Source organism: Sorghum bicolor, chromosome 2, assembly GCF_000003195.3.
Source record: "Sorghum bicolor cultivar BTx623 chromosome 2, Sorghum_bicolor_NCBIv3, whole genome shotgun sequence".
In the NCBI taxonomy this organism is placed as follows: domain Eukaryota; kingdom Viridiplantae; phylum Streptophyta; class Magnoliopsida; order Poales; family Poaceae; genus Sorghum; species Sorghum bicolor.
Genome location: NC_012871.2, coordinates 16,467,924 through 16,479,558, shown reverse-complemented (window position 1 = coordinate 16,479,558; position 11,635 = coordinate 16,467,924). Strand labels below are relative to the sequence as shown.

The window sequence follows — 11,635 nt, the reverse complement described above, 5'->3', positions numbered from 1 at the left end:
ACTTGGATGTTTTAAGGCTCCTTTGGATTGAAGGAATTTTGGAAGAATGGAGGATTTTATTTCCTATAGGATTGAACACTGTTCATGCTTTGGAATGGAGGATTCTTCCATAGGAATGTTCCTATGTTGCCTATTTTACAGGAAGATCATAGGAAAAAAACATCCACTCGAACTTCTTTTTTTTTTTCTTTCCTTTGCGTAGGATCGAGGCAAACAGTGCCTCATAGCTATTGATGCAAATCTCTTAAGCAGCAGTCTTAGGTGGGACGTTTGACAAAATCAGTACCATTTGACTATTCCTTTCATGTGTTCTATCCAAACAACTACACATATGTATTCCTATGGGTTCCGAATCCTCAGTTTTGCTCTTGCATTCCTATAGAAATCATTTGTTTTTCCTATTCCTACATTTCACCATTCCTGTGTTCCAACGGAGCCAGTTCTGTGATATAAGTTCTGTGATATATATATGTAGCATCATATTATTAAATCATGAATTAATTAGGTTTAAAAGATTTATCTCACAAAATATTCATAATATGTGTAATTAGTTTTTTTAGTTTATATTTAATACTCTATACATATGTCAAACATGCGATAGGACTAAACTGCCTTGTGTATGCGGCATTGTTAAGTTTTGTTGCTTGCACCCAAACTAACCTATCTAATTAAATTGAGATAGTGTTGGCTGCTTGCACATGAATGAATATATTGTATGGGATGAAATTAAGTAAATAAAGATAATCACGTTATTGTTCCATGCAACTATTTTGTTTATTATGTTTTAAAATACATTGATATCAACTAATATACACTAATCATACACTAATAATGTTATTATTATTTAGATAATTGATCGTATTTAGCGAGCCTAGCCCTAGAGAAACTTGCATCTTTCAAGTCTGACTGAAGTATACGCATCTTTTGAAAACGAAAAGAAAGGCAACATCATGCCTATATATGTACTGTATTACGGCCTTGTTTAGTTCGAGAAATTTTTTAGATTTCGCTACTGTAGCACTTTCGTTTGTTTGTGGGAAATATTATCCAATCATAGACTAACTAGGATTAAAAGATTTGTCTCGCGATTTACAGATAAACTGTGTAATTAGTTTTTGTTTTCGTCTATATTTAATACTTCATGCATTTGCCACAAGATTCGATGTGACGGAGAATCTTGAAAAATTTTGGAAACTAAACAAGGCCTACATTTCCCAAGAAGAGAATCTTCAGGCGTATCGCCCTTGCCTTGTATTACTGACCTACTGAGAGAGGCTGAGACCAAGACCACGAGCAGATCAGCAGACCCAGAACGCGAGAACCAAAGCTCCCACGCACGATGCTGTCTCGCTTTCTGTCTGTTACTGCTCGCCGTCTCCGCACGCGCCACCCGACCCGCAGACTGCACGCCGGCGCGGGCGCCGTCGTCGCTCCTCCGGCTCCGGCTCAGGCGGCGCTGGTCCAGAGCGGGATCCGGCCGGAGTCGCTGCCGCGGCACGTGGCGGTGGTGATGGACGGGAACAGGCGATGGGCGCAGGCGCGGGGGATGCTGACGGCGGAGGGCCACGAGGCTGGCCGTCGTGCGCTGGAGCACACGATATGGCGCTCCCATGCCTGGGGCATCCGCGCGCTCACCGTGTTCGCATTCTCCCAGGAGAACTTCGGCCGCCCCAAGGCATGCATGGACCTCTTCACTCCCTCCCCTCCCCCTCACTGACTTTTTTTTTCACCTTCTTCAGCCCCGACGCGAGCAGATCTTGTGCTTACAAACTGTTCGTTCTTGCATTCTTTGAATCTGAAGATGGAGGTCGACTACGTGATGGGATTGATCGAGCGGACGATCCGCGATAACATCGACGAGTACGCGAGGTGAGCGTGCATTTGCACATCATCACATTGACATGTAGTGCATGCAGAATGCAGTACATCATCATCAAATGAGTCCGTGATTTCGATCTGGACGTACAGGAACGGGATCCGGATGCATGTCATCGGCGACCCCTCAAGACGGCCGGCTTCTCTGCAGAACGCTGCTCGGGAAGCGGAGGAGATGACGAGGAACAACTCGCAGCTCCACCTGATGCTGGCGACCTGCTACAGCGGGCGATGGGACATCGTGCGAGCGTGCCGAGAGCTCGCCGGCGAAGTGCAGGGCAACCTCCTCATGCCGGAGGACATCGACGAGTCGTTGCTTGCTAGCAAGCTCGCGACAGGCGTCGCCGGAGAGTTCTCGTGCCCCGACCTGGTCATCAGGACGAGCGGCGAGGTGAGGCTGAGCAACTTCTTGATGTGGCAGTCCGCCTACTCTGAGCTCTACTTCACCGACACATTGTGGCCGGATTTTGGGGAGGCCGAGTACCTGCAGGCGTTGACCTCATTCCAGAACAGAGAACGGCGGTTTGGTCAAAGAAATGCTTGAGTTTCTCGCTAGCAGATGCGGTACGCTGACATGGAAATTGTAGCTTTTTTCCCCATGCATAAATGCTCAGTTGCTTGGAATGAGATAATGAGTAGCATTTTCTATAACAAACTTGGCGTTGTTGTGTACATATTTGATTTTGTTTTGCATAAACAGTTCATGATTAGACTTAGAGCGTACAATCCATCCACATTCGCGCTAGTTTTCTGGCCATAACAGATTTTAACATCTCTTGCATCGTCCGGGTGGATACAGTTTCAGTCCATGACCCAAGTTTTGAATATACGATGGAAATGTATTCATGATTCATGCATTCTTCGCACGTCTTAAGGCCCAGTTTGACAAAGCTCCAAATTTGAAAAATGAGATTTAGGCTTTGTTTACTTCAAAAAAATTGCAAAATAGGAATAGTAGTACTTTCGTTTGTATTTGACATATATTGTTTAATTATGGAATAACTAGGCTCAAAAGATTCGTCTCGTCAATTCCGACCAAACTGTGCAATTAGTTTTTATTTTCATTTATATTTAATACTCCATGCATACGTATAAAGATTCGATATGACGGGGAATCTGAAAAATTTTGCAAAATTTTTGGAAACTAAACAAGGCCTTAGATCTGCAGATCCACCATTGAACAGCTACAACTTGAATTTGGGATATCACTGTTTCTTTTTTGTTGAGAAAAGGACCTCAATGTTGCTGACAAAAGTGTTTGGGGGAGCTGCATGGTCATGGTCTGCTGGGCCGGTCCAATATTCATCGAACTGTGGTCCAACAGCAAACAACCAATTATCTCACTGACACCTTGGGCCCATGTGTCAGAGTCTTCATCCTCTTCCTCTTCCTAAGCAGTGTGCAGTCCTGAGTGCACGCCTAGTCGGCACGAGCTCAGCCAGGGGCCATGGTAGCTAGGGCTCGGCACCGCCGGGCAGGGGCTGGCGTGAGCAAGGGGGGAGAGCTCGGCATGGCCAGGGGCTAGTGCTACTAGGGAGGAGTTGGCGCAAGTGGGGTGGCGGCATGGCGCGAGCTCTGTACTCAGTCACGCAGGGAATATGACAGGAAAAAATAGAACAAAGCATTTTTCCTATGTAATGGATAACAATAGTTGGTAATTATCACTCAACTTTATGAGGAGGTATGAAACTTATGTTTTCATAGCACCGTTGAGGTGCTCCATGGACTCTACGCATCTAGCCCCTAGATCTAGATTTTTCATTGGATCCAAATTCCATAGTGGAGAGGTGTTTGGGTAGAAAATAGGATCCAGGGCTGATTTTGGTGAATTTAGAGCATTTGGACCTCTATCAAACAGAGCCTAAATCTAAGTGCATATGCCTCTGTTTTCTATAGTGGAGATTGATCGACACAACAAAACGTTATAAACTTTACTAATATCATGTCACTATTCGTTGATTCAGGGGGCCAACATGATTGAAACTAATCATCTTTGGGTTTGTTTGGATATGCTTATATCTACTTTAATCCATATGCTCTCTCCGTCCTAGAATAGATGACATTACATGATACGTGTTTGTCAACTTTCTCAAATTTGACTAAATTTATAGAAAATACGTGCAACATTATATCTCTAAATAAATTTATTATGATGTATATTCAACGATTTATCTAATAATACTAATTATATATTATAAATATTAATATTCTTTTGTATATAATTAGTTAAAGTTTAAAAAAGATGATTTCTCGGGAAACGAGAATGACTATTTTGAGACATAGTGAGTACACTTAAATTAATTTACACTTTAATCTATTTTAATATATGTAGATTGAAATGAATACCACAAGCTTAGCTATAAGTATTTTGGACCATATCTGATTTTTGCGGAAAGTGGGTCCAGTGGCTTACAAGTTACACCTGCCGGCATCAAGCCTGATTCATCCTGTGATCCATGTGTCTCAGCTGAAGAAGGCCTTACCACCTAATACTACGATTTCATGTGATGCTGACTTACATTTGCTTAGCCAGTTTCAGGATCTCACGGTTGACCGTGTTCTCGAGTGTCGTCTACAGCTGGTTGGTCAACATGTGGTGCCCATGGAACTCATTCAACGGGCAGGTTGTCCTCAACACTGCGCTACCTGGGAGCGCCAGCCCCTACCTCGACAGACGGCGACTACGTCTTCACGCCGTCGGCTTTGTCGTCGCCTGTCTACTCCTTCACTCGGCGTAGCGCGAGGACGCGTTGCATCTTAAGCGGGGGAGAGTGTCATAACCAAGTATATGTCTCTGTTGACACCATTTTTGGACACGTACCCAGAGACCAAGATCGGCAGGTGGAGCAGCGGTAACTAGCCTGTAGAAGAGTTACCGATGAGGATAGTTGCCGATGAAGAGACGATTGAATATGACTAAGTCCAGAGGTGGTGACGTGTTCTTGCCGATGCTCAATATTGGTGTTTGCCGATGGCTATAATAGGAAGACTGCCGATGACTCTGAAGGGAAGCGTGGAGGTTGCCCATTGATCTGTGGTGGTGTCCCGATCGGTTACGAGGGGGTGGTTCTATGTTTTCCTTAGTTATTTAAAATCGTTTTGTATACGGATTCTGTTTAATTTGAAATTCGAGTCCTAGTCGTGTCTGATTGTAGCTCTTTAAGCAAGGTATAAATGTAGACCCTAGGGCCTTGTAATGAGATATCTATCAATCAATCAAATACAAGTTTTTACTCATATTCCAGCATCTACTTTTTCGACGACTTTGTCATATTTTCCTTTTTATTACGAGTTCTTAGGAGTTCGTCGACTTAAGCTCGGCGTATTCTCGAGTTCCGCGTGAATACCTCTTGGCCGTGACATCCGGGCGCATCGCTGTTGTCGGGACCAAAGTATTCGAGTTATCACCTTTGCCGATAGTAAGGTCAAATCGGCTGGCACGCCTTAACGTTTAAATCAGGTATTAGCCCTTTGTGTTTGCAGATCAGCTTTTGCATCAACACATCTTTTGGCACACCCGGTGGGACATATTCAAGAGCGAGATCGACATGTCGACTACCGAATTCGATTTGGAGAACGTCATCCCCGTGACAGAAGCCAATCTCAGAGATGAGCAGAAGCAAGCTATTGCAAAAGCTATGGAGGATTACAAGCAGCAATGTTTGAAGTCCTTCAGTATCAACAGGAGTGGCGAGGTGATCCAGAAGGAGGCACTGCCGGCGCCTCGGCAGGTTACTTTTGAAGCCAATCCTGGTAAACTTCAAGACATGGTTGATAGTGCTATTGACCATGCCTTGATCAATCAAGCTGGTCTGCTGTCCAATACGGTTTTCAACACCGTTGAAAGCCCTAGTTTGGTTTTGGATAATTGATGAAACGCTAGTACTAACCTCTATGCTAAGTGTGTGTAGACTTAATGAGGTTGGTACATGCCAAGTGATGGAGCAAGAGATGATCATGGTGATGATGGTGATGACCACAAGGTGATCAAGTGCTCAACTTGGAAAAGAAGAAAGAGAAAAACAAAACCCTATGGAGATCAAGGCAAAGGTATTGCTTAGAGTTTTGGTTTTGGTGATCAAGACACCATAGAGGGTGTGATCACATTTAGGATAGATAGCCGTACTATAAAGAGGGGAATTCTTTGGCTAAGCGGTTATCAAGTGCCACTAGGTGTCATTGTTCATGTGCATGCATTTAGAACCTAGTGAGCTAACTTAACTTCTTCAAAGAAAATGATTGTGAAAATGCTAACACACGTGCACGCTCGTTGGTACACACGTTGTGGTGTTGGCACACTTTGAGAAGGAGGTGGAGTTTCAAGGGTAGAGAGGGGATTCGGCGCTTTTCGAGAAAATGAAGTGCATATTTTCTATTGCGCCGGTGGGAAATTTGGAGAAGTCGCGGGAGTGTTTCTCGCTGAGAAAACACTCACCGGACGCTGGCCACTGAGGCACCGGACGCTAAGTCTGAGCGTCCGGTGCAGACAGTGCCTAGCCCAGCTAGGGTAAGGCACCGGACGCTGGCTTCAGCGTCCGGTGGTGCGCGTCCGGTGTGCGGGCGTCTTGGCGACCCTCTCTGCGCACGAGTCCGGTGAGCACCGGACGCTCAGGGTGCGTCCGGTGGCTAGCGTCCGGTGTCCCGCAGGTTTGCGGAACTCTCTGCGCATGAGTCCGGTGTGCACCGGACGCGTCCGGTGCTAACTTGCTCAGCGTCCGGTGCACTGCAGGTGACCGTTAGACTCTGACACGCGGCTAACGTTAGAGCACCGGACGCTGGTGTTGAGCGTCCGGTGACCCCGTTTTTTCGCCCAGTGAAAGAGCCAACGGCTCTATTTGTTTGAGGGGTCTATAAATAGTTGTTGGCCGGCTTAGGACACATACTCTTGGCTTTCTAACATACTTGACATCCTTGTGAGCCTAAGCAAACACCTCCCACTCATCTCCTTCTTAGATTATACATCTTTGTGAGATTGGGAGTGATTCCAAGTGCATTTGCTTGAGTGATTGCATCTAGTGGCACTTGGGGATCGTTCTAGCTGCGGTTTTCTTGTTACTCTTGGTGGTTGCCGCCACCTAGACGGCTTGGAGCAGCGGAGGAGGATTGGCACGAGTTGGTGATTGTTCGTGGCCATCTCCCGGTGATTGTGAGAGGTTTGTGCCTACCTCGGCGGAGTGCCAAAGGCAACATTAGTGGATTGCTCGTGTCATTGAGCTACCTCACTTGTGGGTAGGTTCTTGTGGTGTCCTAGTGAGGACGAGGTTCGTGCTACACCTCTTAGCCACCGAACCACCAAGTGTTGGTCGACACAACGGGGACGTAGCGTGCCGGCAAGCACGTGAACCTCGGGAGAAAAATCTTGTGTCCCATTGTGTTTGTTGATTGGATTTCTCCCCGTGATTGGACTTCATAATATTGTGATTGGTTCATCCCCTCTACTCGGTGGTATAAAGTTCAAACACTCTCTCTTACTTTCTTTCAAACTAGAGTAGCTTACTTCTTGTATAGAAACTTTAGGTAGCTCTCTAGTGTAAGTAGAGACTTAGCTCTTGTGTGCATAGTGATCATAGCAACTAGAATTGTTGGGTAGGTGGCTTGCAAACACCCCTTTAGAGCTAGAGCAAAAAGCTTCGCTTTGTTATTTACTAACCTCTTGCTCTAGTGTTTTTGTAGAATTTTTAAATAGGCTATTCACCCCCCCTCTAGCCATATTAGGACCTTTCAACTGTGGCTAGAACTTTCAAAGAAGGACAATTGCCACCAAACTATGTGGGCCCTGTCTATCATCAGCCAGGATCACCAGTTGTCACGGCTCCATCGGCTGCTACGGCCGCTGCGGGTACAGAAACTACCGTACCTCCAAGCACGTTAGGAGTCACTAACGCGCAATCTACGCCGATGACAACCAATCCATCAACGTCAGATGAGCAGATCAAGCTTACTACGGATCTGTTGGCATCAGCAATGTCGGGGTCAGTTTCTCCCAACTGGTGGGGTTATGGTATGCCCCCAAAGATGATGTTGAAGACTCCTGGAACATCTCAGATGGCTGACACGAGAGGCAAGGCTCCTATGGCATCGGCACCTCCAAATTTGCCGATGAATCAGAGTCCCCAGTATACTACAACTACTACTGCAAGACCTTACACTGGGAATTCTCAAGTTCCAATGTTTCAGATGCCTAACACATCGGCAGATTCAATGCTAACGCAGCAGAGGTTCATGACACAACCAGGGTTTGGCAATTCAATGATGATGCCCAATCTTCAGTCATCGGCAGGGTTCGTGCCGATGAATGCTAATAATGGATGGACAGGGCAGCTAGTCTTTCCACAGATGCCTCAGCAGAATCATCAGGCTGTTGGATTCCAACAAGGACAGGTCCAACCTGGGTTTCAGAATCAAGGATTGATCAACCAGCCGATGAATCTGGGACAACAGATTGGTGGTTAGATGGTTAACCCCATGTTCCATGCAGATCATGCGCCTCAGCGACACGTGGAAGCTTACCAACAGGTGCCAGATCCACAACCACCCCATCGGCAAGATGCCAATGCTTATTGGGCCGATAAGATCGCTGAAGTAATGAGAGACCAGTTTGGGATAAAACCCAAAGTCAACACTTACTCTTATCGGACACCGTATCCTCCTGTATATGATTTAATCCCGCTTCCAAATCGGTACAAGGTGCCGGATTTCACTAAGTTTTCTGGGTAGGATGATACATCGACCATGGAGCATGTCAACAGGTTCATCATCCAGTGTGGGGAAGCTGCTAACAGGGATGGATTGAGGGTTTGACTGTTTTCATCATCTTTATCTGGATCGGCTTTCACCTGGTTTATATCATTACCTCCTAATTCAGTGATTACTTGGGCCGATCTGGAGAAGCAGTTCCACAAGTACTTCTTTTCTGGAGTCCATGAGAAGAAGATTACCGATTTGGTCAGACTGAAGCAGCGCAATGATGAATCAGTTTAAAGTTTTGTGCAGAGGTTGCGGGAAGTCAAGAACAAATGCTATAGTCTGGTTTTGGACGATCGGCAGCTAGCCGATTTGGCTTTCCAGGGTTTGTTGCCACATATCAGGGACAAATATGCTTCTCAAGAGTTCGAGCGCCTGAGTCACTTGGTCCATAGGATTTCCGACCAGGATATCAAACCCTTTGAACCCAAGAGAGTTTGGAACAAAAAGGTGTCATTTGTTGACGAGGTAGCAAGCTCAGATTCTGATGAAGAGCCGGTCATCGGCTTGGCAGAGTGGGTGAAGAACAAGAAGCCGATGTCTTGTCCTTTTGGACATAAAGAGCCAGAGAAATTCGCATTTGATATCACCAAAGCTGATAGGATATTTGACTTTCTACTTCAGGAAGGTCAGATCAAATTGTCACCCAATCATGTAATCCCATCGGCTGAAGAATTAAAGAAGATGAAATACTGCAAGTGGCACAATGCAACTTCTCACAGCACCAATGAATGCAAGGTTTTTAGACAACAGCTGCAATCGGCTATTGAATCTGGAAGAATCAAATTTGACAGTTCCAAAGCTCAGAAGCCGATGAAGATCGATCAACATCCTTTCCCAACAAATATGTTGGATGCCAAGGGGAAAACCAAGGTTTTGACGTCGTAAGCAGCTGAAAGGAGTGCATCGATAGATCCTCAACATCAAATTACTGCTGCCGATGCCAAAGGAAAAGGCTTGATCCAAGAGGGAGCTAACTCAGGAAGGCCTCCCCGATCTGGTATTGTGATAACTCATAGAAGGCCTCGGGAGACTTGGCAGCAACGTGAGGATCGGTATCGGCGTCAGCAAGAAGACTATCGTCGGGAAGAAGAAAGACGTCGTCAAGAGTGGAATTGACACAAGGATCACTAGAACTGCCTATTCTTTATCCATTGCTGGGAGCAGAACATCAAGTTGCCCACTGTTAGAGATTGCCCTGAATGCAATGGTTATGATCGGTATGACAGATCCGATCGCCGCTATCACGATAATGATCGGCGATTTAATGGGTCGATTAGGGGGAGAGCGTCAGTTCATGATCGGCTTGGGGGCAGACTCAGTGTGCATGATAGGCTTGGTGATCGTGTTGAATATTTTCCTAGGAACCAGGAAGAGCTTGAAGAGATGGCTAATGCGCGTGTTCTGGATGAGTTCATATTTTGCAGAGATGCCAATACTCATCGGATGGAGTCAAGGGAACATCGTCGTCCATCAGCAAGGCAGTCACCACTTCCCCCATGGTGTCCAGAAGGGTTGACCAAGACACAGAAGAGGAGACTGCAACGCGAAAGATGAGAAGAGCTAAGCAAGGGCAAGAACTCTGGCCAGTCTGGGGATCAGCACCAACCAGATCCTAAGGGGAAAGGGCCATTGGCAGATGTTAACATGCTATTTATGTTGCCGATAGAGTTCCTTGCGCCATCCAGTGATGATGAGGAGTTGGAGTTTTCCGACCAAATAGCTCAGTTGGCTCTGGATCCGATGACAGCTATTTTTGAAAAGCCTGCCGACAATGAAAGGCAGCATCTTAAAGCTCTGTTTGTCAAAGAAAGAGTTGATGGTCAGCCAATGACCAAGATATTAATTGATGGTGGGGCTGCTATCAACATCATGCCGTATGCAGTCTATCGGAAGCTTGGGAAAGGAGATCAAGATTTGACCAAGACCGATATGATGCTGAAAGACTTTGAAGGAAATGTGTCTCTGGCTAAGGGGGCAATTTGCGTCGAGTTGACCATCGGCAGCAAAACCTTACCGACAACCTTCTTTGTGATCAGTGGAAAAGGTGCTTATAACTTGTTGTTGGAGAGAGATTGGATTCACGCTAATTGTTGCATCCCATCTACAATTCACCAGTGCTTGGTTCCGTGGGTAGGTGACAAAATCGAGATTGTCCCGGAGGATTCTTCTTATGTCATTGCATCGACAGAAGCAGACACCTATGAAAGGACTAGGTGTATCTCGGGAGAAATTTGGGAGAAGGATTTCCTCAAAGTTACCGATTATGAAATTCCACCGATCCAAGCAGTCGGTTCTGATGAGGAGTTTTAATGGATAGATTCGCCGATGATGGAAAATTAGGCCAGGGATTCACATCGGCCGATGATTTGGTAGAAGTAGATCTAGGTAGTGGTGATAAGCCTAGACCGACTTTTATTAGTGCTAAGTTAAATTCTGAGTGTAAGCAGCAGTTAACCGATTTGTTAAAGGAATATAAAGATTGCTTTGCTTGGGATTATACTGAGCTGCCTGGTTTGGACCGATCGATTGTTCAACATCGGTTACCCATCAAGTCTGGATTTCGGCACATCAACAGCCAGCTCGCCGATGTAATCCTAATATTCTTCTTGATATTAAGGCCGAAATAACCAAACTCATTGAAGCTAAATTTATTCGGCAATGTCGGTATGCCGAGTGGATTTCCAATGTTGTTCCAGTCTACAAGAAAAATGGGAAGCTTCGGGTTTGCATTGATTTCAGGAACCTTAATAAAGCTACACCGATGGATGGCTACCCAATGCCAGTTGCCGATCTGCTAGTTGATGCTGCGGCTGGACATCGGATCATCAGCTTTATGGATGGCAATGCAGGGTACAATCAGATATTCATGGCGGAAGAAGATATTCCAAAGACTACATTTAGATGTCCTGGTCATGTTGGGTTGTTTGAATGGATAGTCATGACCTTTGGTTTGAAAAATGCTAGTGCTACTTATCAGAGGGCTATGAATTTTATTTTTCATGAGTTCATCGGC

General features: G+C 45.6%; 1 protein-coding gene across 1 annotated transcript; it reads left to right on the top strand.

Annotated features, from left to right (window-relative positions):
- Nucleotides 1,277–2,904, top strand: LOC8059745 (isoprenyl transferase). The gene is made up of 3 exons (XM_021454553.1): nt 1,277–1,675; nt 1,802–1,869; nt 1,969–2,904. The coding sequence occupies exons 1-3, from the start codon at nt 1,340–1,342 to the stop codon at nt 2,417–2,419; spliced, it is 855 nt and encodes a 284-aa protein (XP_021310228.1). The 5' UTR covers nt 1,277–1,339; the 3' UTR covers nt 2,420–2,904.

Coding starts and splice junctions, on each gene's coding strand:
- LOC8059745 (XM_021454553.1), top strand. CDS start 1,340: ATGCTGTCTCGCTTTCTGTCTGTTACTGCTCGCCGTCTCCGCACGCGC. Junction 1,676..1,801: donor AGAACTTCGGCCGCCCCAAG/GCATGCATGGAC, acceptor TTGAATCTGAAG/ATGGAGGTCGACTACGTGAT. Junction 1,870..1,968: donor AACATCGACGAGTACGCGAG/GTGAGCGTGCAT, acceptor CTGGACGTACAG/GAACGGGATCCGGATGCATG.